Source organism: Cydia amplana, chromosome Z, assembly GCF_948474715.1.
Source record: "Cydia amplana chromosome Z, ilCydAmpl1.1, whole genome shotgun sequence".
In the NCBI taxonomy this organism is placed as follows: domain Eukaryota; kingdom Metazoa; phylum Arthropoda; class Insecta; order Lepidoptera; family Tortricidae; genus Cydia; species Cydia amplana.
In genome coordinates, this window is record NC_086096.1 from 37,057,845 (window position 1) to 37,085,055 (window position 27,211).

Sequence of the window (27,211 nt, forward strand, 5' to 3'; positions counted from 1 at the left end):
ACGAAAATGTATACCAGTAGATAAATTGTATTTCAAAAAATAGGGTAAATTAATTTATTTAAAATTTGATTTGTTGTTATTTACAGGTCGTAACGATCGAAAACAGCAGTAAACTATACTAAAACAATACGATTACAATTGAATTTAAGTAACTTGTTCCTTCAAAACCCGCTTAAAATGAAAAAAGTTTAAAGACTCGTTTTACTGATTGGGATTGATTTTCATTATGCTGGTATCAATTTTGCGTCATTAAAAAAAAGTATATGACTTCTGTACGTCAATGACATTTGATGTCAATTGTAATCTTGTATTTACGTTAGAGAATATTATATATTCATTTAAATATTACTTACCTATTAATACGAAGCGTAATTCGTTTAATACCTGAAAGTCTTAGTGTCTACACCTACTTTGTTGCCGTTCGTTCCGTCTATATGTGTGCGATTACGTGCTGTTCTCAATAATCAAGAAACAAGCCATAATCTTCAAGAATAAAATAACAGCAAGACCAGCATTTAGTACTAACTAGTTTTTGCGGATTTGGAGACAAGAGATGAAGCTTACAGGCTAATACCGCTGCGGTCTGGTTATTGTTATGTGTATATATCGAGTATTATATAAATTTACTATAAAATAACAATGTTTTATTTCAATGACATTATGTGCGTAGGTATGTATGTTTCGGTGATTATAAGAATTTTGTCCACACAATAATTGTGCAAAGCAGAGACTGCATCATGCTTTCTTTACGGTATAAGCGGTATGGTACCGTTATTATTTATCAATACCGGTTCGTTTTGAAGGTAAAACTATACCGGTTGAAATACAAAGTACGGTACCGGTATAAAATTACAGCAGGGACAACCATTTTTATAGGTGTACAGTCAGCTGCAGAGAAAAGGTACGACCAGATAGATAATTGTATGCAGGGGTGGTACCTTTTCTCTGCAGCTAGCTCTACCTAAACCATCATTGACCGAGCGTTGGCGAAGGTCTCCGTTTCAACTTGGGCAAAAATGCTTTCGTATGTCCGAATTCTTCTCCTTTGCATATCACATTTCTCAACTGATTCTCGTGAAAATTCGGTAGTCCGATATAATTATTCGGTTTCTTTTTTTTTTTGAACAATTTAAAATAGGCAGAAATTGTCATAAAGGACTTAAGCGCCAGTAGGGTCTGTGACACTTAAGATCACTGCGATTATTAGGTACTTACTGGCCCCTATTTCACCACGACCACGGTGACAGGTGCGACAGTTGTCGACATCACTGTTGCTGACGTCACAGGCCTCCATAGGCTACGGTAACCGCTTACCATCGGACGGGCGATGTGCTTGTTTGCCACCAACATTTTAATAAATAAATAAACTCCATTATATTGCCACTAAAAAATTCTTATTTTGCGAAGCTAATGACAATTGTCACAAGAAACACGGCAACTGTATCGAAATTGCGACACAGAACTCATTTCCTGTCAAGACTTACCGAAAATTCTTTGAAAAATCTTGTGACAATTGTCACAAGATTTTTTTGCGAGAGAAATGTCTGTTTTATCCGATATAATAAAGTTTTTTTTTAATAATAGGTACAATGACGGTGGCAAACACGAATACGGCCCGCCCGATGGTAAGCGGTAACTGTATTATTAAATTGTACAACGGGACTTAATCGCGTATCTAAGTTTTAAGATTTACCTCCGACGTTTCGAGGACGGCGTTGTCCCCGTGGTCTCGGAGAAGACTGGCTTAAGTTGACATCAGCATCTTCTAACCGCGCGAGTTTTTCGAACTACCCGCACTTGGTCTTGTTTATCCGCTTGAACGTTTTGCGGTTCCGTTGTACAATTTAATAATGTGTAAAAATCGTGAAAGTTTAAATCAGTGTTAGCGGTAACTGTAGTCCATGGATGCCTATGGCGTCAATAACAGCGATGTTTTTGTCGTACCTGTCACCGTGGTGAAATAGGGGCCAGATTACGCCGCGCCGCGTGGAACGTGAGGTGCATTGGGGTAAATGCATACCATTCACTCAAGGAAAATAATCTCCCTTATAAGATCACTCGTGTGTCTGCCATTTTGTTAAAGCCAATTTTCACCGTAACTACTGGACTAGTTCAATTGAAATTTAGTACACATATGTCAAGTAAGGAAGTAGTAAGTCGGTGATCCGAAGATGAGTAACGTAAATAAATGAACTTTTAACTTTGCGGCGATTTTTGGTATCATGTGACATATCAGATATAATACATAATTATAAGTAGGTGAGCAAAAATGTACCATAACCTAACTCAGAATTGTATTACATAAATACATATACAAAAAATAGTTCAACGCCAAAAGATTAATGGAAGACCTATGTCCTATAATAGGTGAGTTGGTCTTAAACAAAAAATATGCAATAAAAATGTGTAACTGTGGAACCCATAGTGAATCCTACTCGTACATGATCGGTTTTTATATTATGTACATATAAGATATTTTCTACTTTATACTTTATAAGTGTACCTACATAATATTTACTTATAAGCAGTTGTCACGTAAAATATTTGTAGATTTTTTTGGAAGTATTATCATCATCTTCCTCGCGTTGTCCCGGCATTTTGACACGGCTCATGGAAGCCTGGGGTCCGCTTGGCAATTAATCCCATAAATTGGCGTGGGCACTAATTTTTATGAAAGCGACTGCCATCTGACCTTCCAACCCATAGGGGGTAAACTAGGCTCTTATTGGGATTAGTCCGGTTTTCTCACGATGTTTTCCTTCACCGAAAAGCGACTGGTAAATATCAAATGATATTTCGTACATAAGTTCCGAAAAACTCATTGGTACGAGCCGGAATTGCAATTCGCACGCTCCAGCGATTTTTTTGAAGTATGTATAGCACAAAAAAAATATTTAGAAATGTAACATTTAAGGTAGGTAATTAAAATACGGTATAAACATTATTGGAGAAGACTTGGAGGAAGTGTCATAGGGATCTACATTCGATGCGTGAAAAACAAGTTCTTTTGTCTAATTATAATCCATCGGCAATCACGCGAGCGCATAAAACGAAAATCATTTTTTTTTCACTCCCTAAAACTCCCTTAACCTAATAACAGTAAAACAAAAAATAAAATATAGAGGGTTACCAACCAGCCAAAGAATTATAAGTAGATATATGCACTTATCCCAACGCACCTCACGTTCTACTCTGCACGGGGTTCATTGCCGCTCCTACCGCCGTAAGTAACTATCAACACCTACATTATCAAGGCTACGATCGAAGATAATCGCTTCAGCACTGAAATAATACCGGTGGAATACCGGTATAATATTTTTTATTTTAATTGTATTAATTTAATAGTGAAACAAAAGGGGTACATTAGCCAACACTGTTTCCATATATTTTCAAATTTTATTTTGTCCGCCTTAATTAAATTTTGCACCCTGCCGGAACTTTATTTATTTAAATTCTCATTTAATTGATTTTGAGCCTTATGAAAAGTCGTATAGAGTAGTAAATAAAATTTTACATCTGACTTAATGACATCTGGTTTTATTCGGTTTAACTTTAGAAAACGCGTATCTCGACAAAGCCATAATGTAGAAAATTGTCAACAACCAAATGAATTATTAGAATTTAAATACGTCACGTGTGACATGAACAGACAAGGAAAGCAAGATTAAATGTATTGTTTCTCTTTCTTCTTTCAATGGAACGCTTTTCCTAAAAGGAGGCCACTAAACTCAAAACGCTATCTTAAAAAAAACTTGATGGGTCAGTGACCTGTCCCAGTAAAGTGAGGTAGTGTGCGTGAAGTGCGCTTGTGTGTGAAATGGGGTAAATTGACAGAATCTGAAAATTTACCCACCTCTACCGTCACCTTAACAAGAGCTGTAAGATTTTTCTATTCAAAATCAGGTCAGGTTGTTTTGCATAAAGAGTGGATGAGGTCGAACGCAATATAACATAGGGCAATGCCGGGAGAAATAAATAGTAGCGAAGGAGATTTAAAATAAACTAGGTGTAGGCAAAGAGAAGTTAGTATAGAGGCGGATTGTACAAAATTTGCTTTGACAATACGCCTCTATTTCAAATTCTCTTTGGTATAGGGAAAACGCTTAAGAATGCATCGTAGTATAAAATTGGCCTATCACGGAGTTCCGAAACATAAGTTTTATATGCCGGTCTTCCCACATTAGATCTTACATTAACAAAAATCAACTGACCTTGATGCCAAAGAATATGAGCTGCAGATCCTGCGCCTTCAGATAGGGCGTCAGCGGCCTCAGGAAGTACTTTATGATCTTGCTTAGCACGTCGACATAGTTGCACTCTGTGTCCACCAGCTCTCTGATCACGTAGTCGCGTTTCTCCAGGCTGTGCGATGACGTAGCGAGCTAAACAGTAAGGGTAGGTTTTAGTTGCAGTTCGGTTCAGTAAGGGCGTCCGCTAGCTGGCGCGGGTGCCATTGTAAGTAAAATCCTCACGCGTCCGCCTCAGCATTACTCATACTATTTTTCGTTAACCGCTCACCCGCTCCGTGCACCCGCGCCAGCTAGCGGACGCCCTAGAGTCCGTCTAACTAAGCTAACTACGCATCGACTTTAACAGAACTTAGTGTCATTACATTATAAACGTCATATTTTCATAGAAATTTGACGTTCATGATGAAATTTAAATAAATCTCATGCAGAATTAGCTTGCACCGGCTCTAAGTGCTATTTGAGATACATAGATTCGTTACTCCGAAGCTATATGTCACGTATATAAACGTGTAAGCTATACTTAAATAGACCAATTTATGAGAAATCAACGCTTCTACACTGAAAAAACAAATGAATAAAAGTAACTAAATATCCTGTTGCTTTTTTATAAAGCACTAAACGTGTGACTTGCTAATAATGTGTTTATTACAAAATCGCTTTTAAAAAGCAACATATTTGTCTATAAGTAACTTAAATTCAGTTATAATTTGAATTACTTATTAAGTTTAGCATTTATTTTTCAGTGTAGTTCTGTTCGAAAAGCAGCGCTTCTGAGCTTAGTTAGACATATAACTAGAGTCTGGCAAAAGAAAGTTGAATCAACCCGATACAATTAAACGGTCATTTTATAGGTATTTAAAATATAATTGAATCCGATTGATTTAACTTTCTAAATGCAGACTCTAGATGCGCCTCAGTAGAAGGTGGTTTCGATTCACAAATTAATACACCAATTTTCTCTTTTTCTTGTTCTTAGGTACAGTCGTACAAAAACAATCATTCTGGAATACGCAAGTATTTGCTAAAAGTATTTCAAAATGATTGTTATTTATAAATGCAACATTGATAAAATAAAAAAATAATGCATGCATTAATTTGATACCTATATTCGTACTTTTTTTTCAAGCAAGTCACTTGCAAAATGAATAAATAAACTATTTTACTATTATGACGTCACAAACCGCAATGCAAGCAGTCTACTTTTTTCTAGTTTAACGTTCTAAATTAAGTTATTTTTACCGGAGTTATATACTTAGATACTTTTCTTTTAACATATGTAGCACCACTATAAGTATACTTAAACTTAATCCATTTATAGGCTTTCAATGTTTAACTTTACTAGTTTTACTACAATTCAATACTATTTAGAGAAGTTTGAAACTATTTCAACTCCATAAAATACTGACGAAGAAACACCCGAAGCACTCACCCCTTTATCTTTCTTCATAAAAACACAAAATAACATAACTCAGCGACACTAATATACATAACACAAACACAACACCCCAGACCTTGGTATACACACGCCGGGAGATTTTTATTTATTTATTTCCGTTCCTAACACGTTCGCACGAAATCCGAGTCTAACTGCCGTCCACGGCGACGTCCGCGTATCGTGCAGTCACCACCAGATATATCGAAGCGGCCAGAGTACTCACAAATATCTGAACACGCCTCTATTGTCGAGGCGCTAGAGTGCGTGTTCAGATATTTAGATATTTGTGAGCACCTCGGCCGCTCCGATGTATCCGATCGCGACTGTACTAACAGAAACGCTCGATTGTAAACCTTGTGCACTTGTAATAAGGTACACTAATTGTTAATTAATCGCGTACACGGTACTCTTACTTAATTGCAATATTGCAACTCGGCCGTGAAGTATTTGACAATTTGTTCGGAGGAAGCGACTCGCTCGAGGGTAACTAGTCCAGTCGACGGGGACGATATTTGTACGCCATAATGTTATTTGCGTAGAAAACGAAAATCCGATATCTAGGTTATTTTTTGTTTAAAAAACTGTAGTCGCACACATAGAGGACATTAATAAATTTAATTTACACAAAATATGATTGTAATTTTCAGTTTTGACCATAATATACATATAACGGAAATTTGTTTCCGAGCTCTTTGATGTTACGACCATTTCCACCAATCCGTACTAATATTATAAATGCATAAGTACAGATATACTTTTGCTGTTACCTCTTCACGCTTAAACCGCTAAAATGATCTAGCTAGATGCAATTTGCTGTGTAGACAGTTTGAGGCCCGGAAGAGAACATAGGATAGTTTATATCAATATCATCATCATTCCAATTCCACGAAGACGAAATCGCGGCAGCTATTACAAGTATAAAAATAAACTCTTTGATTGGACTGGAATAAATTCAGTCATGTTGCCATAGCTCTAAAGACTAAAGCTCTTAGACCAGTATAAATAATTAAATACCGGGTGTCGCCTGTAATAGGAAAGAAATATTAAACTGTAGGCTGTACTCTTCAACCTGACCAACAATTGTTCAGCTACTTTTATCATTAAATTCTATGAAAATATGACGTTTTATACATGACATTTCTGCACTTAAGGAGCCCACTGATTACCAGTCCGCCGGACGATATCCGCCTGTGAGTTAGAACAAAAAGTTGACAGTTCCAAACAACTGACAGGCCGACATCGTCCGGCGGACTGATAATCAGTGGGCCCCTTTAGTTCTATCAATTTTCGCGACCAAAACCGTTTATCTAGTAGTATCACCTCAGACGCTCGGAGCATTGCGAATATCAACATTATCAAGCCAGAATTCAACAGCATTTACAGCACATTCAACACAAAATAAAGTTTCTTTGAAATGTTGCCGCTAATAAGTTTGTAACATTTCGCTGGGATAGTTCGACTTGGAAAGGCGGAGTGGCTTATACAGCATTTCGAAATATTGAAAGTTGTGTTGATATTTTTAAACTTTGCACTAGAAAGTTTGGTCTCGTGAAAATAAAATATACTTCAAAGGAAATTTTGCCATCTTGCTTATCATTGCGGTCCGTAATTTCATACATATTACAAAGCATGCATCAATATAATACAATATATTTACAACATATGTACTACTATTTCAATAACTTGACAATTGTCAACTTAATGACAATTTTTGTGCAGTTTTGGGTCAGTACCTATGAGCCACCCCCCACGCGTCTTTTGAGCGTCGGCATCTAGTCAGCGCTATGGACAATGGCGTCGCTGGGCAGTTGCGCCAACGTTGCGTCGAGTAGCAGCCATAGTGTTGACTAGACGGGGACGCTCGGGAGCCGCTCTGGCCCTAAGTAACGACGGTGTTTATATGAGTTTAATTGGGCAACGGTCATTGTCAGTTGACAATTGTCACCGTAGTAAAACAGGGGTAAAAACGCTACTTCATAGTATTGGTAACACAAATACTGTTTTGAGGATAAAATGGCAAATATGCTAGTACAGTTAGCAGCAGAAGTTGCTAAGCGGGCCGCGACTTTATTGTCAAGAGAATAAGAGCGTGTCAAGGTAATGTTGAACACCTCGCCCTCTTAGCAACTTCTGCTGCTGTTTGTAGTAGTGCACTGGAAATGTTATATTTTCTTTAAAATAGCATGCAATAAATTGCTGCACTGTCCAACTAGGCGAAGTAAGCAATAAGCATACTGATGTGCTGTTGGAAAGTTTATACAATTGCAAAAATAACTCTTCGAAAATTTTTGAAAACTTTTCGAAAATCGAAACGCTCTATTTCTTAAATGAATGTTTCCTATCAAATTTACTAAAATTTCTAAGAAGTTCTCAATTTTTTTTGGAAAATTTTCTCAATTTGCTCATTTGCAGTCTGCAGGTAAGCATGTCAATAGGATTTGAAATACCAACAGATATTGGGTAAAATTGTTCAAGATGCCCAAAGCAGTCCAAAATAAAATAAAAACAGGTTAAACAACCGGTGGACATGAACATGAAAATTTTTGAATCACCTGCATTGACTGAATTATTTGTTTGCGAATTTTTTTTGAAAATAATATATTATTTCAATTATATTTGGTTTAAGGTCAATACTGTCTATACGCATAAGTCATACCGGGGGGGGGGTCTGTTTACTCTGGTTAGTGCTCAGTGCAAGTTCATACATCTGCTACTTGCATTTAATGGCAATAAACACACATGATCAATATTGAAACAGGCCCCAATTTGAAACCCAGCCACACTCACTCCGCAGCTACACTTACCCATATTGACCTTACTCAATTAGTTCGGTTATTTTTTCAGTGTGATACAAACAGCAAAACTCTTAACTGTACATCGGTGGACCTTATTAGTCGAATGAGCGGACGACGGATGCAATATACGTCGAAATCATGTTGTCTTATTTAAACCAATTTTAATTACGTATATCGTTTGACATGATTTTGACGTATATTGCATCCGTCGTCCGCCCATTACTTATTACAAATGGCATAAGATCCACCGATGTAAAGTTAACAGTGTGGGAGATGGTACAATCTACCCATATTCCGTCAACAGTCCACCGGCAGTTCAACAAATCAAACCATACGTTGAAAGCGGGCTGCGGCGCGGCGGCGGCCAGCGTGTCCCTGGCGTTCTTCACCACGCAGAGATCGTGGTAGATCTCCTCGTCGTGTATGCGCGCGCAGTAGCTCGCGTACTCACCGACGTCGCCCGCGGGCGGGGGGGTGGCGCTGCGCATGCGGTGGCGTTAGGGCCTATTTACACTTTAAGGGCTCATTTAGACGATGCAAGAAATCGCATGCGAGTTTTATTACATTGCTGGTTTTGATCGGTCGGTTGAATTGAACGTAAGTCGTAACCAACAGTCCGCAATGTAACTAAAATCGCATGCGAGTTCGCGCGCCGGATAAATCAGCCCTAAGAGACCACTCACTAGCATTCCGAGCACGCATCAACTCTATAGCTACTGCTCAACGCAACGTTGGCGCAGCTGCGCAGCGACACCATTTTCCATAGCGCTGACTAGACGCCGACGCTCAAAATACGCTAGTATGGAGTCTCTCTTTGTTTAAGCCACCCCACACTAGCGTCTCAAGAGTGTCGGCGTCTAGTCAACTCTATAGCTGCTGTTCGACGCAGCGTTGGCGCAACTGCTGTGTAAATAGTAAATAAATATGTATATCATAAACTGCGCAACGACACCATTTTCCATAGCGATGACTAGACGTGATACTCAAAAGACACTAGTGAGAGGGGTCTCTCTTAGTGTTAAGTGCGAGTTCATAGTACCTACTACTTGCGTTTAGTAGCAAATGTAGTCGCACTAATCACTAAACAATGTGTAAACAGGGCCTTAGCGATTGAAACGGGTACCATTTGGATTTAGTTTAGAGGAGTCTACACAAATCAATTTGTCGGGTGAAAAAGTCTGTGTCACGCCTATACTTTTTTTAATTTGCCGCTTTTCACCCGACAAATTAGCTAGCTAGACTAGACCAATTTCTTTCTTTCCTAAACATTATAGTTTTCTTTTACTAACGCCTGCAGGCCTGCACACAATGCCGCGCAACATGTCCACCAGCGTAACGTACGCGACTACCTAACTAAAGTGTCATTCAATAGAACTTGCTAACTATGTAAACAAATCGCCATACTAAAATTGACACTGAATGTTAAATTACTAGTAACTTTTGTTTACATAGTTAGCAAGTTCTATTGAATGACACTTTAGGCGAGTTGTGTTCTATACACCGAACTTTGACGTGATGAAGTGTAATAGTGCCATAATTAACGCCGGATTTTTCATAGAAATTTGACGTTTATAGTGACACCGCCGCCCTTTGTCATCGCAAAGTCTGTACAGAGTTAACTTAGTCCGTCTGTGTATTGCAACAAAAGCAGTGGGATATACCTCCATGGATATTAAGCCAAAGTGTACCCGTTTAATCGTACATCTACACAAGCAAATATAAATCAGTAATAAATCAAAACCAAAAACTACAAGTATCAGTATTATACCAAATTCTACTAAAACAAAATATGGTATGGATGAATATTTTTATATTTTAATCTTGATTTGACTACCAATCATATTCGTAACCTTCGTTACACAGTAGAATCAATTGAATTGAAGTACTTATTCATGAAATAAAACTATAAAAACGGATTATATCGCGTATATTGAATTTATACCACATCCGGACGCTGTAAAGGGTTCGAAACGTCGGGATGTATAGTATAAATTCAATATACCCGATATAATCTGCTTTAATAGTTTTATTTCATGAGTCACTATCGCGGTAAACGAAGACAATATAAGTTCTTTTTCTTAACTATGTGCATTTTATAATTCAACCATACTAAAAACAAAAATTTCGCCATAGGCTAGAGCCCGTACCATGAGTCACTGACAGTGTCAAAACTGACATTTACGCTATCGAGAACGTAATTTACTTTCTATACATCGCGTTTGCACTAATATGCGAGTACGAGCAAGATGTAGGTAGAAAGTAAATTACGTTCTCGACGGCGTTTATGTCAGTGCCAAACTGATGGTAGCCGTAAAGGTACATTTCAATAAATACACAAGTATACTACACCTTTACATTGCCAATGTCTGTTTCCTCTACAATTTCATTTAATCCATTGTGTGACGGCAATATTATTATCTGAATAGGCCACATGGAATTGAATACATTATAGACGCATTAGGTTTTTACCATTTTTGTTGTCATATCACATACTTATATGTAAGGTTTGCACGACGGATCGGAAATGTATGGGAAAATCCGCGGATCCGGATCCAGATCCGGATAATTTCATACCATTCGGATCCGGATTGCAAACCCTACTTATATGAGTGCAAGCTCCGTCATTATTAGGTATCACTATACAGGATTTCGGGGTCGTAGAGCAAGAGAACAAGACATAGGTAATACAGAATTCAAAGATGAGCCTAATGAAGTTGTTAATTTTGTATTTGACTGTATTAAATTAAATATTTCACACCATGCATGAAATAAAGCACAAGATAATTATTAGAAAAACATAGATAGCAGTTATTTTTAAACACAACTTCTATTTAATAAATTTGATAGAAATATAAAAAATAGGTGAGTTGACCGTGACGTCACGATGTAATGTTTCATATAAATTCTATATTAGCAAATCGTTTTAACAGTTCTAAAAAAGTACCTAACTGATTAGACTAGTAGGAAAATACCCTATTGTTGGTGTCGTTGTTAATCACCAATAATGATGATTATGTTTCAGATGACAAGTAGAATAAAACATTTTTACATACAATTTGGTCATCCTAATACTCAATGTGACGTCTTGTCGTGGAATCAGTTAAAAAATTTTTTTTCACCTCAGCAGCTCGAACAAGGGTACTTTGCTACTTAAAAACAGTGAGCAAAATCGCATTTTGCTCACTGAGTGGGACAAAATGAGCAAAATGCGATTTTGCACACTCAGTGAGCAAAAAACCTAAAAAGTGAATCTAGTATAGAATCTTTCGCTTGCACGGGACTCAAAATAAGCACTCGAAGAAATATCAAACTTTGATCTCTTGTTGTACAGATAACTATTTTTAGCCTATATGAGTGTCCCACTGCTGGGCAAAGGCCTCTCCCCTTGATTTCCACGACTCCCGGTTTGGGGTTCTCCGGCCAGTTGTTAAGGAAGTTGTCCAGGTCGTCGTCGTTAAAATATAGATATAGATGGTCAACCAAATCTTGTCAGTAGAAAAAGGCGCGAAATTCAAATTTTCTATGGGACTATATCCCTTCGCGCCTACATTTTTCAAATTTGCCGCCTTTTTCTACTGACAAGATCTGGTTGACCAAGTTATAACGTAATTACGGTTTTCAATTGTGTATTTTTTTTTCCATTCGTCCAAACCAGGACAGCTGGTATAACCGTATATTTAACAATTAAAGTCCGTGGCCGTACTAAAAGCATTGAAATAATTAAGTTTAGTGAAATATTGCGTATATAGTTTTTATACATGTGATTTATTTTTGGTAGAAATATCGAAACATCGTTGAAAGTGCGTGTAAAAGTACATCTTAATAGGAACGGTCGAATGTATGCTTAAACAAATCGCGCGTCTGTTAGTAAATATGGGCGGGATCTATTTTAACACATTCAAAGGTGTTTCGTTGGAGAGCAAATACTTTGCTTCAATCGTACAAAGTAAGATATTTGGAGATAACCTACTTACACACATTTTTTTCGTTTTAGCCTATTAGTGTGTCCCACTGCTGGGCAAAGGCCTCCCCTCTTTCCCGCCACTTGGCTCTGTCCAATGCACACTCTCGCCGCTCCACACAAATTGCACTCATATAATCAGATTGACATAAAGTGTTATTCAATAGAACTTGCCAACTATGTAAATACACCGCCATACTAAAATTGACACTGAATGTCAATTTACTAGTAACTTTTGTTTACATAGTTAGCAAGTTCTATTGAATGACACTTTCCAAAATAAAGTGTGGCCTTGATACGTCCATTTTTTTCGTGGTCATACGGGTTATATTTTATAAGTAGTTTCAATACTTTTCGTTACAGAATGGAATAAATTGTAGACGAAATAATCTGATCAAAGTTAATATTTCATCATCATTTCGTTTCATATTAAAATGGCAATGGCACTTTGTATGAAAAAAACTCATGCAGAGCGAAAACATTTCAAACTAAACACAAGCGCGCATTCGAAACGTTGCAGTTCTAATTCCAAATTTAAATACATTATCATCCCTTTGCACCACTCAACGAGTGCCAATGCAAATGCGACTTATTAAACTGGTAAATATGATTGAATTTTACCATACGCATATAATAACTTGCGACTTTTTGAAATGAGTGAACTGACAACGTACCGAACAGCATCGCGGAAAAGCCTTCTGCACGCTTTTGTTTGACCTTTTATGAGATAAAGAACATTTAGATAATAACATTTTTTTCACTATCGTATCTCTTTTTTTATTTCAAACAGATATTTGCTTAAATCAGGACACAAAAAAAATTTGGTTGTACAGTCAGAAATAGAGTAGCTAAGACAGTGCACACGCTCCTAGTCCTTTCAACGGAAGATATAGCCGTCGCGCGGGTTTAACTTTTCCCTCAATTACTCTGAAAATATACCTACCACTGTTCAAAATGTTGCTCATCAGATCCCTCGGCTAACATATGCAGGGTAACGATATACATAGGTACAACTGAAAAGAAATCTAAATAAGACATTTTTTATTACACGAAATAGACCCGGCGAATCTGACGAGTATATTTTCAGAGTAATTGAGATGAACGGCCATGTTTTCAGTAGCAAGTTCCGCGCGGCGCGCCGTAGCCTTTGTTTCCACCTAATTTCCTGGCTACACGCCCCCTCTTAAGGAAATATTTTGAAGGTTAATTAAGAGCATAAATAGAGAAATATAGTAAGACAAGAGTGCTCACTCCATACATCAGTTTTGGTACCAAAAACACTATTATTTTCAGTGTCTACATCTAGCATCGAGTACCGGAACTATCAGTACTTGACAAATACATGTAGCACCGAACGGAAAGTCTTATACTCAACAACATAAGCAATCTATGTATTTTTTTCTCTATGATAAGAGTTTTACGATAAGGATGCTTAACTTCGAGTGGGCACTTGCGAGTAGGTACCTGCTTAATTTTCCTTATTTAAGGTTATATTTTAAGGTTATATTAATACATAATCAATATTGGCTTGTTTAGTAGGAAGGCTTAAGAAAGGAGAGCCGCGAGAGTATAACTCCCGCGAGATAGACTCCTCGTCTTTTTCTGACTGTGTTAATTAGAGTAGGACGGATAGTCTATCTCGCCCCGCGGCGTTTCTGTGCTAAGTTCTACAGAATATTTCATCTCACATTTCTTAATAGCCTGGGCATTCTAAAAGCGTACAGAAAGCTTTCAAAATAATAATGATAATAAAAAACCCTACACGAAAGAGCATTTTTAACTACATAAGTACAAAACTAATATTTACTCGTACAACTATTGAAAGCACTGGAAAAATATGCCACTCGAAAAATAAAACACAAAATCCAAAGTTATCTCTTAAATAAATAAGAAAACACTACTAAACTACATTAGGTGTATTGGGGTAGGTACTTTCGAAAACAGAGTAATTTTGAACATAACTACTCTAGACGCATTTACTGCCATATCAATAGTACGTACTTATTTCTACGGAAACAAAGGCGTGTTACGATATATTTGGCTACTTTGGCCGTCACTATCTATTTGATGCTGTCTGTACTTGGTAACTAAGGTTTTCAGTCAATAAGGATAATAATATATTGTTGCAGTAGCGTGTTGCCAAAGTATGAAGTGCATCTCATCTGGATTATTAGATATTAGTGATTTTCAAAATTACCCCGTTGTCGAATTTACCCAAATGCACCATATTAAAATTACTACAAAAACACTACAAAACTACTTATCTACGCTGAATACCATCTCGCTTTAACATAAATGTCGTGTCAGAAAATAACGAGACATACTGAAAATTGTTCTACAATTAAAATAATTACATTATGTAATGAAAATAACCCAAGTTTAATAAATTTAATAATCACAAAATATCGGTACACGATGCAATCTATTAAATTAATTAAATTGTAGACGAATAGGTACGGGTGATTGTTATAATTGAAGGGATGTTTACAAAAACAACATAACTGCTTAGAGCGGTTGACACTTTTTTAAGAACATTGTTAATGGTTTCAGGTGTCAACCAGTGTAGTCAGTTATGTTGTTTTTGTAAACATCACTTCAATTCTTCTCCATATCTAATTAGGTTAATTCGCCAGCAACAGTAGGGTGGCCAGTTACTAACAGGTGGCCAGTTACTGGCGAATTACCCTAATTCCTTTCGAAAATTAATCGCACATTTAATATTATATTTGCTTTCGTAACACAATGGAACCAATTACACTAGACGAATTGATGTTATTAATAATGTACTTTTTAAATCCACCCGAATATATCGGAGCGGCTAAGGTGTTCAAAAATATCTTAATACACACTCCTGCACAATAGAGACGTGTTAAGATATTTGCGAACACCACGACCTCTCCGATATATCTAATGGCGATTGTACAAATATTTTAGAAATTACAAAATCCAATAGCAGGCGGCTAATTTTCAAAGCTAATTAAAGCGACAGAGTACTAGATATACAACTTATTGAACTATTAACACACTTCAAATGTAAAGCAAGTAACAGGAAACCTTAAAAATAAACTACAATGTAGGTACCTCAGAAGTCAGAACCGAACAGTCGTATGTGGAACACAAATGACCAACACACCTGTCTTCTGGTTTTTGAGCGCTTTCATATCGATTTATTATGAGTTTCATTGTGTCGATACATATCAAAACCAATTAGCTTTGTACAGTCAGAATAGACTCTTGTGTATTTATGTGGAAATAGTTATTTGTTTTACGAGAGGGCAAAGTTGTTGTTTAACCGCTCGTGCTAATATTAATTCCCGAGCAAGCGAAAAATTCCAAAATTGAACCACGAGCGTAGCGAGTGGTTCACGAAATGGAATCTTGAGCGTTGCGAGGGTTTCAAAGCACGAGGGTTAAACAAAATTTGACCCCGAGTGAAACACAAAAAAATTTCACCACACTAACCAGATATGAAACAAGTCAAATGCAAATGAATGTTATTAAATATTTATCATTCAAAATCATCATTTAAAAGTCAATTCTACCAGCAAACATAAGAAAACAACTCAAAATTTGCATTTGATTACTTTGCCTCACGTGTAAATAAAATGCAAGTTTGCTATCAGTTTTTGAACAATCAAGAGAACCTTTACCAGTTGGTGTGGTAAAAAAATAATTTTAAAATCATTTTAGTTTGACATCAATGGAAGTAATTGGCCTCTTGGGCTTAACTTCAAGCTATAAACCTATTGACGTTAACACGTAACACGTAAACAAAAATGTTCTGACATTAATTCGGCACAGAAATAGTACAAATTAAATACCGATTCTGCGGTATTAGCTTTTGATATGCATTGAAAACTTCACAATCAAAAGTTCGCTACACCGTTCAAATCTAAACCCAATTCTTTTTGAAACATGGTGCATTCACCCTAACACCTTTATCTGCCAATCTAAAATGTACTCTTATGTCTTTGAAATGGAGTCGAGTTTCGAATGAACGGTGCGCAGCCTTACGAATGGCAAACAATGTTCTTTAAGTAAAATAGTAATTGCGATACCGAGAATTTGGGTTGGTTCTGCGTAAATACGGGAATAAAAAGCTATTATTAATAAAGTAAAGAGCGTTAATAATGACAGTTCGAACTATTAATAGATAAAATAAATATATGTATTATATTACCCAAATTTATAGTGAGACAACATTGTTTGATCATTCGTTTTAAAACTTAAAACATAGTACATATTATGCTGGACGGTTAGGTATGCGTGATACTGATAAATACTCGATCAGCATAAATATCAATACGAATATTAATAAAAACAAGTTCGGTGGTCCACTATTTACTACCTAAGTTTTCGTTTCTTTCGATTGATTTTCGTTACACAGTGGAGTGATTTAATTTTGAATTAACTACTTAATAATTAAGTAATAATTAATTATTATTATTATTATTTCCCGCCGCTAAGAGTAAGAGGCCAATAATTTACAATAAGTACAGTCGCCATCAGATATATCGGAGCGGCCAAGGTATTCACAATAGCTGAACACACGCTCTAACGCCTTGGCAATAGAGGCGTGTACAGATATGTGTGAGCACCTTGGCCGCTCCGATTTATCTGATGGCCACTGCTACAGTTTTCTACAACCTAAATTTCATTCCAAGAATTCACGGATGGTAATATATTTAAAAGATTTCTAAGATTATACCGATACATTATACGGACATTAAACTGAAATAGCTTAGCATAAAAAGCTGAACAGATATCTTATTGATTTGGAACGGTCTATAGGTATAAATCGTGCTAATTTTACTGTTACTTTCTAAGAATCGGAATAATTTGGGAGTAATAATAATAAAAAATGCGTGTATTCCGCGTAGCGCTTACCGAATAAAAAGCAAAGTCGTTTTAGCATATATTCTTTTTAATTGAATAAAACTTAGAAGTTTGTTCATAATGTAATAGATTCCATTACGTAACCAAATCGTCGAAAACCCATATAAATGTATTAGTAATTTTCATTACACAAATTAATCAATTAAACTCTAAGCGAATTAAGGCTCACTGGCTCAATTATGAGATTAATGATCTTACCTATCTACAGTTGCCATCAGATATATCGGAGCGGCCGAGGTGCTCATATCTGAACACGCACTCTATAACGCAACAAATGTTATTGTCTAGTAAAGGTGTGTTGAGATATTTGTGAGCACCTTTGGCCGCTCTGATATATATGTGCAAAACTTTCGAAATCCACCCAGTATCTCTCAATACCCAGAGCGTTTTTTTTTTCTTCCTTGTCGCGTCCTAGTTCTAGTTCGTTAGGGCTCTCGATAAAATTGCAAGTCGACCACAAAGGCCTTTGTATCTACCTTAAAAGTTTGTCGCTCGGCACTCGACGTTCTACGGACCTATTTGCATTACGTGTTAAAAGCGCTCTTAACTAATCGTCTGTGGGCCTTAATACTTCTCAATAAGGTTTAATATATGTCAGTTAACAATAGCACTAACAGCAACATTCTTAACTGACCTATGTCAATCCTTATTCCGTTGCAATACGGGCTAAGAATTGTCAATTAAAAGTGTCAACGATTAGTGCCGTGGCCGTCCTCATGTCAATTAGTCTCATTAGCCATAGCTTCAACGCTCATGTTAGCCTGGTATCTTTAAATCCGGACTATTCAAGTTACATGTTTCTAGGTTATTTATATTTATATCATATTTCTTTTAGATCTTTGCAACTATTAGGGAGTACTGAAATAGTTGTTTTATCTAGTGATGCATTCAAGAGTTAAATTAAGTGACGCGTTTATACGTCAGGGATAAATGATATGATTAGTGAGTTTCATGTCTATAGTCGCGATAGTTTTGTTAAATGTAGCAATTTAATAGTTGCCAAATATCACACTAGATGACCCTGTTATATTGGCTACAATTTAGTTTCCAAATAAGGTAAGGTGTTTCGTTTTAATACAAATATATAGTAGTAAGTGCAGTAGTGACTGAACAGGTTTTATTAGACAGTGGACCTCTGAACACAGGTTTTGTAAGTAAATCTTCACGTAAAATGACCCATTTTCATTGCTAATTCTAGTCGCGCATAGTTAACTGAACAGCTGCAATATGAAATACAGTTAGCGTCTGTAAGGGTAGTACAATAGAACCTCGATTATTCAAACCCGGTATTTCACATTTTAACGTTAATATGAACAGCAAACTACTAAATAACATGGACACATGAATGAATTCATTCGAGTCTCGGTTCCAATTAGTCCGGATAATCTAAGTTCTACTGTATACTGTTATTACTGTTGATACTCTCTACAAGTCCGTTGGCGGCGGGGCAGCAGCTAAACAAAGGGGACATATTGCTACTTAATTGGCTCTTGTTTCGAACATACAAGTGTGAAAGAGAAGTTTAACGACAGGTCGTCAGTTTTATTTATATGGGGTTTTTGGAGTTTTGTTGACTACCCTTACTTGCGCTAAAGGCATAAGTGTTATCATAACTATAATGATTAATGATATAGTAAGGCAAATCGCACGCATTAGCTTTATCTGTTATTTAGGAAATTATTTGACCCAACGATTATACTAAATGAGAATCGTCTAAGCGAACAAAATGTTTAAAATTATACAAAATTTTTATTTAAAAAAATGGCGACTTCAAATGTAAAAGGGATAATATTTAAATATATTTTCCTTTTTGAAGTCGATTATATTAATGAAAAACTAGTGTTTTGATTATTAGCATTCCTTTCCAAAACGCAAAGGGACTCTTATCAATCTTATCATTATTCACTTTCGCTCGACCTTTTTTCGGCGGAATGAAAGAAAAACAAACGCCGCTAACGCGCGCGTGTCACCCGTCAAAACTACCAACACTCAATCACTAAACTGGCTATCTGTAAACCTTATTGAATTGCAATAAGGTTTACAATATCGTCCTAAGTCCCGATGTCCTTTTAAAAGAAATTCAATTTTTTGTAACTATGTACATATAATGGAAGGTTCCAAATTCAAAACTGCATAAATGACTGGGACTTAGGATAGACCAGCCAAGTCACCTCAGGTAAAGCCGACGTGAACTTGACGTAGCACAGGTCCTCGTATATCTCCTCGACGCGATCCTCGCAGGAGGCGCTGGGTATCGTGAACTGGACCCAGGGGACTTCGGGCGTGGTCGTGTGCGGGCACTCGAGTCTTCTCGGCGTCTCGAGAGAGACGGCACTGGACGGCGTGTTGGCAAAGTTGGTGGTTTAACCTTTCGTATGCTCGGAGATCTTAATATCAATGCAACTCAGGAATACTTTGCTAATACGCGAAATTAGCAAAATATTCTTTTGCAATATTTTAACATCGGCATACGAAGGGTTAAGACTAGAACTCGTCATTTTTAGTTGAAGCTCTGCTCGAGGTTGCTTAATCACACGAACCGATTTTTTTTAATTAAAAAGAAATGGAAAAATTCACATCTTCGAGCGATACTCAAATTTGCGGTCTTTTGGAATGCCGGTCCAATCGCTCTTAGCCAACTGAGCTACTGAAGTTTACCAGAAGCGTGCGAATACTTTCCATTTCTTCCTTTTTTTTTACACTCTTTAAGGAGACACAACAAATTTTTCCAATTATTTATAATTTAAAAATGAAAAACTCGTCCTGGAAGAAAGTCGTCGATATTGATAATTAAATGTACAGGAAGAAAGATAAATGTAAAGAGTACTTACACGGACTGCAGGTCTTTGTATATGTCTTCTTCAGACTGGGTCCTGTGAGCGGAGAAAGGCCTGCAAACAATAGCGACAGTTAGATAAGGTCAGTACAGGTAAGTATGGCTGCGGGTTAATTGCGTCTGGCCTTCACATTGGGGATGTCATTGTTTACACCTTGATTATAGTGTTTACTGCGATTTGCTACTCGCTACTTCCGTTTTGAGGTATCCATTATGAAATTGTAATTTTATTGTTGAAATTATAAAGGAAATAAATAAGCTAGTTACCGTTAAGTGAGTGCGCCAGCCAGCAGTTCTGCTGCAATGATGCGGAGGCTTTGGTCACACAACTTTGACAGATCAGAGGAGTCACTTGGATCAAAGAGGGAACTTACTTGATGCCCTTAGCGACCGCCTTGGGACATTGACTCAGCTTCGCCAACGTGCACAGGACGCGATGGAAGTTTGACAGATCGAACAGCATGGACGGGTCGAAGAGATCCGTCTCGCGCAGCTCGACCACCTGGTCGCACACTTTGAGGAACACCTCAATGTTCCCCATGCACTTGGATCAAAGATAACTTACTTGATGCCCTTAGCGACCGCCTTGGGACATTGACTCAGCTTCGACAACGTGCACAACACGCGATGGAAGTTCGACAGATCGAACAGCATGGACGGGTCGAAGAGGTCCGTCTCGCGCAGCTCGACCACCTGGTCGCACACTTTGAGGAACACCTCAATGTTCCCCATGCACTTGGATCAAAGATAACTTACTTGATGCCCTTAGCGACCGCCTTGGGACATTGACTCAGCTTCGCCAACGTGCACAGGACGCGATGGAAGTTTGACAGATCGAACAGCATGGACGGGTCGAAGAGGTCCGTCTCGCGCAGCTCGAACACCTCGTTGCACATTTTGAGGAACACCTCAATGTTCCCCATGCACTTGGATCAAAGATAACTTACTTGATGCCCTTAGCAACCGCCTTGGGACATTGACTCAGCTCCGCCAACGTGCACAGGACGCGATGGAAGTTCGACAGATCGAACAGCATGGACGGGTCGAAGAGGTCCGTCTCGCGCAGCTCGAACACCTCGTTGCACATTTTGAGGAACACCTCAATGTTCCCCATGCACTTGGATCAAAGATAACTTACTTGATGCCCTTAGCGACCGCCTTGGGACATTGACTCAGCTTCGCCAACGTGCACAGGACGCGATGGAAGTTTGACAGATCGAACAGCATGGACGGGTCGAAGAGGTCCGTCTCGCGCAGCTCGAACACCTCGTCGCACATTTTGAGGAACACCTTGATGTTCCTCATGCATAGGAACTGTGGACAAAAAATACGGTTAGTAACTATTTAGGGGTTAAGGTTAGACTACCTTTCCACAGGAATGAATGAATGAATGAATGAATGATTTATGATGAGAGATGAGAGGAGACGTGCGGGAATCAACCCTTTTGGTTGATTTAGAGTACGTGTTCTGATATTTTTGAGCACCTGGGCCGCTCTGATATACCTAATGGAGACTGTAAACGACATTTCTAATGCTTGGATTACACATCTTTGATGCGTTTTTTTATTCTCATGCAAAATAGGCATTTGTCATAACCCTCAACACAATCCATGTTTGCGCACGTTTCCTTAACTGATGTCTATCTTACGTAGGTACGTAGTACTCGGTGTTCAAACAGATATTGATATCTGTACGAGATAGCACTGCGCTGCCATTGTTAAATGCAGATTATCGACCAATGCAAGTCTGCTGTTCATTCGCCATCAGACATATAGGAGCGGCCAAGGTGCTCAAAAATATCAGAACACGCGCTAACGTCTTAATAATAGAGGCTTTGTTCAGATATGTATGAACACCTGGACCATTCTGATATATCTGATGGCGACGTAAAATGACATATCATTTGTGAAATCGTAACGTGATAGTATTACGGGTACTACTGTACTATTATCTACTCTGTATTCGTACCAGCTAAAGAAGTCTTTTGTGAATGGTTCTCAGAAGAGATACGTTATCTTTTGGAAGGCAGTCATTACCATGACAGTTGGAATGGCAGATATTGAGCGGTTTAATCTAAAGTGGTTCTGAGGTAAACAAAATGTAATCCGAATAAACGCATCAGTCTGGCAGTTCTGCGGGGTAACGCAGCCAGCATATCGCCGCTATACTTACTCAACCTCGTATCTGCAACACTCATTTGATGACAAAAACACCCGTATTCCGAATGAAAGAAGCGACATTTCCATCAAATGAATGTTGCAGATATTCGGGTAAGTATAGCGTCAATATTCGGGACCATTATGCTGCAGGGGCCTTTTTTGGATTTAGTTTAGTTTTAGTTTAGAATAGTTGGTATTTAGTGTAATTGTAATTTTAAGTTGTTTTTGTTTATTGTTCTTGTCATGTTTTTGTACCTTATATATGAATAAAATAAATGTCTTATAGGAAGAAAAAAGCGGCCAAGTGCGAGTCGGACTCGCCCATGAAGGGTTCCGTATTTAGGCGATTTATGACGTATAAAAAAAAACTACTTATTAGATCTCGTTCAAACCAATTTTCGGTGGAAGTTTACATGGTAATGTACATCATATATTTTTTTTAGTTTTATCATTCTCTTATTTTAGAAGTTACAGGGGGGGGGACACACATTTTACCACTTTGTAAGTGTCTCTCGCGCAAACTATTCAGTTTAGAAAAAAATGATATTAGAAACCTCAATATCATTTTTAAAGACCTATCCATAGAAACCCCACACGTATGGGTTTGATGAAAAAAAAAATTTTGAGTTTCAGTTCGAAGTATGTTTATATGTTTTATATGTTTTTTTTCTATTTTTGTGTGAAAATCTTAATGCGGTTCACAGAATACATCTACTTACCAAATTTCAACAGTATAGTTCTTATAGTTTCGGAGAAAAGTGGCTGTGACATACGGACGGACAGACAGACGGACAAACGGACAGACAGACAGACATGATGAATCTATAAGGGTTCCGTTTTTTGCCATTTGGCTACGGAACCCTAAAAATTACCTAGGCCAGCATCCTCCAACATACTGTTCTACGTTAGGTATGGCCGGGAGCGCCATAATCCCTCAGGGGATTGCATATACTTAGAAAAGATTTGACCCACGCCGTCGTGACCCGGATGGCCGAAGGGCTTATTGGCTTAGGCACCTGCCGGGATAGCAGAGGACACCTGAGGGCCTACCGAGAACCACGTTCGACCTGTTGCTTCTCTATTGCACTTGTAAATTCGTACGTAAGTGTGACAGGGAGGCAACACTTCGAAGGCGAATATATTATATCATATATACCTTCCCCCTTCTCCTTGGTGAGGTTCTTGGCTACCAACAGGGGTGAAAGATTTTATTTCAAGCAAATTTTAAGATAAATCACTACATAGTGTGATCTTTCATAAAACAAAGTCACTTCCCGCTGTCTGTCTGTCTGTATGTATGCTTAAAATCTATTTTTTTTAAATAGTATGAAATGTCATTTTAGTCTACCAAATAAGACTATAGACTTTAGATCTTTAAAACTACGCAACGGATTTCGATGCGGTTTTTTTTTTAATAGATAGAGTGATTCAGAGGAATGTTTATGTATAATTTGTTAACCCGTGTGAAGCCGGGGCGGGTTGCTAGTTATAGACAAAATACAAGTGAGTCTCCTTATCCCCCCCTCCCCCAACGTGATCTGCCGTGATTTTTTGACGCCAATGCAATGTCTATGTGTTTGTCTGTGGCATCGTGGCACTCAAATGGATGGACCAATTTGAATGCGGATTTTTCTATGTGAAAGCGAGTTTCCTTTTGGTTCAAACCAATCTAGCAGTTTGTAGAGTAGCAGCTCTTAATTTTTGACATAAAATGGTTTAAAATCTTACTAATGATTGATTACTGTCGGCGACTATTTAAAATTTTAATTTAACTATACACGAAATTTCATGTGGTTTTTTTTTAATTATAAGCATACCCCGGCCGGCGAGAGCAAAAATGCGTCTGCTCCTAATGCTTAATTAAATATCGACTATTCTAGTCGACTTTTAATTAAGCACAATTTTTTTTTTAAACAGCCATGAGTATTTGTTATTTATTTCAACTTGATACCTCCACGCGTTTCTAAGAATAACCCTAAAACAATTTTAAACTGAATAAATACAAACACTTGGTTTTAATTTTGTTTACAACAATAGTTAATACTTCTGCATATCATAACTGTGGTCCAGTACATCGTGTTGTTTTTATCGACATCGACCAAAGTGTGTGTCCTCGCACTATTAAGCTGTCAACGCATTTTTGCTCTCGCCGGCCGGGGTATGCTTATTAACAAATTTTACATACAAATCTTAACTGGTACGGTGACCAGTTAGCTCAACTTAGATCACTAAAATAATGAAATTTAGCACTGAATGGGACGCCTTAGTTTACTAAACGTCGATTACTGATACGAATATGCCTTACCGATATACAGTGAAACCTGGTTAATTGGGACCTGGATAAACAGGAAACTTCAATAATTGCAGACAAGTGGCCGGTATCGGTCCCATAACACCAAAGGTTCTTCAAAACAGGAGTGTGCAGGTTTTTAAAAGATCGGCAACGCGCATGTAACACCTCTGGAGTTGCAGGCGTCCATAGGCTACAGTGACTGCTTACCATCAGGCGGCCCGAATGCTTGTTTGCCACCGATGTGGTATACATTTTTTTACATCTAACACAAAATTGCCGGTCTCTTGAGATTTCAATTATCCAGGTTTCACTGTACTTTAGAATTAAGTTATTACAACACTTAGCAAATTAGCGTTAATGATCTACGTCAGCGTATTTAATTGATGGATTCGCCGAATATCTCATCGCGTTTGGCAATTGTATATCAATTAATGATTTAAAAAAGCTACCATATTTATTGTATCTTGAGGAAAAGTTTTTTGATTATGTAGTTTGTATTAGCTGAAATATTGTTTAGGCTGGATGTCGTATATTGATTCTAGTGGCTTATTTCATAATAAATATTCATTTGATAATATTAGAAGTTTGCCAACGTCATAATTCTAATATTACCAGGTAATATTTTCAATAACTGGTCTCTAGGAATTTATTCAAACTAGAAATGGGTCGACTGCGAAAAAGAATTCACTGTTTTCATGTGTTCAATGTCATTTCTAATTCTGAAGCAAACGATAAAAGACAGTAGACGCATTCAATATTACCTCAATTTAATGATAACATATCAATCAGCGTTTTTAGATTAGTACATGGTAAAAGCACTTGTTTGCCGACATCCTATTGCCGTCAAACAGCGGTGTATGTCACAAGAATTGTTACTGAGTAAGGACTTCATTTTGAACGCCATTTAGGTCCAGTTCGTGCTATTTGTTTGTTACCAAATGTTTTTTATGAGCATACCCCGGCCGGCGAGAGCAAAAATGCGTCTGCTCCTAGTGCTTAATTAAATATCCATCCGTATGTCGATAGAATAGTCGACTTTTAATTAAGCACAATTTTTTTTTTTTTTAAACTGAGCCATTAGTATTTGTTATTTATTTCAACTTGATACCTCCACGCGTTTCTAAGAATAACCCTAAAACAATTTTAAACTGAATAAATACAAACACTTGGTTTTAATTTTGTTTACAACAATAATTAATACTTCTGCATATCATAACGGTGGTCCAGTACATCGTGTTGTTTTTATCGACATCAACCAAAGTGTGTGTCCTCGCACTATTAACATTTTTGCTCTCGCCGGCCGGGGTATGATTATAAGTTCGTACAGGCTGTTGGAAGGAATATGTTTGAAGTGTGTTTTATTCTATAAGCTAGTAAAATGTTATTAGGTTTTGAAGGTTATTTGCATTAGGAATGTAAATTTTATCATCAAAACAAAAATGCTTGCTGGGACATAAGCTCAATCTGTCTACATAATCTTAGCACATAATATGATATCTTTAGTTATATTTATTTATATGCATCAAATAGTATTTTTTTAAAGAAATGCTTCAATTATCATTCAAAAACAGAGGTGAATAATTAACTATGATGCAAGAACAAAACACTTTTCTGTTAGACCAATTTAGCTAATGTGCTTACATTAACAGGACATCATTTAAATGAATGTATGAGACCACACATTCATTTAAATGAATGTATGAGAACACACATCTCATTCATGCCCCAGATACCGTCACGAATATATCGAGGGGAATATTGTATCAATGCCCATTCAATGCTGCATACATACATACATTATAATGAATGTATTCACCCATTCATGTTATCACCCGAATGGGCAGGAAGTCACTCCTGAATTATTTAGAGATACGCTTACGTTACGCGTAGCGTACAAATCGCATCGTCAATGAGCGCGTTAATGACTAAGGTCAAACCTGGGCCATTTGCGGGCGCTGGTTGACGTCCTTCATGTCCACGCAGCCCGGCTGCAGCACGTTCAGCAGGTTGCACAGCAGCACGCCGTCCCGCAGCGTGTACGCCAGGTCGTGTATCGTGCTAGATTCCCAGTTCGCCTTGTGGTCAGGACGCAGCAAGCCACATCTCGTCAGCCAAGACGCGCACTCGCGCCACAGCTCCTCGCCACCCGCCGCCATAATTCACGCAGTGCACATCAAGAGTCACGGCAGCACTGCTTTTTAATAATCAACAAGCCATCATTCAACGAGGGTTAATTGATAATTGACATACAAATTGATACAACAAACACGGGAGCAACAGCACAAGACAAGAGTTCTTTGACAACTGGTCCAGAGTGTTGCTAGATGCTAGATGCGGAATGATTGTTTTTTACTTTTAAAACAAGAGGCTTTGGTTTTTGTGAAAATTTGGTGCTGCCAGGCGTGCGTTAGTTGCCGGTTGTAAAAGTGGAGAAATCCACCATTAGGACTCAATATTTTATAAAACATTCCGAGCTTTCATTAAGAATGCATTCTCTACCCCATAACAGTAAAACCTTAAAATAAAACATGATGAAATGTGAACATAAAACATATGAAACGGAACGCAGCGAGATCAATCAATGA

The 27,211-nt window shown here is 37.6% G+C and overlaps 1 protein-coding gene across 1 annotated transcript in view; it reads right to left on the reverse strand.

Moving 5' to 3' along the window:
* Positions 1–27,123, reverse strand: part of LOC134661250 (protein vav) — a 62,445-nt gene extending 35,322 nt beyond the window's left edge. Inside the window, exons 1-5 of the mRNA XM_063517236.1 lie at positions 26,564–27,123; positions 21,312–21,487; positions 20,169–20,228; positions 8,816–8,960; positions 4,212–4,382 (exon numbers count right to left, since the gene is read on the reverse strand). Coding sequence (XP_063373306.1) covers positions 4,212–4,382; positions 8,816–8,960; positions 20,169–20,228; positions 21,312–21,487; positions 26,564–26,782 — 771 coding nt within the window. The 5' untranslated portion in view covers positions 26,783–27,123. The remainder of the gene's footprint in view (positions 1–4,211; positions 4,383–8,815; positions 8,961–20,168; positions 20,229–21,311; positions 21,488–26,563) is intronic.
* Positions 27,124–27,211: the final 88 nt, after the last annotated feature.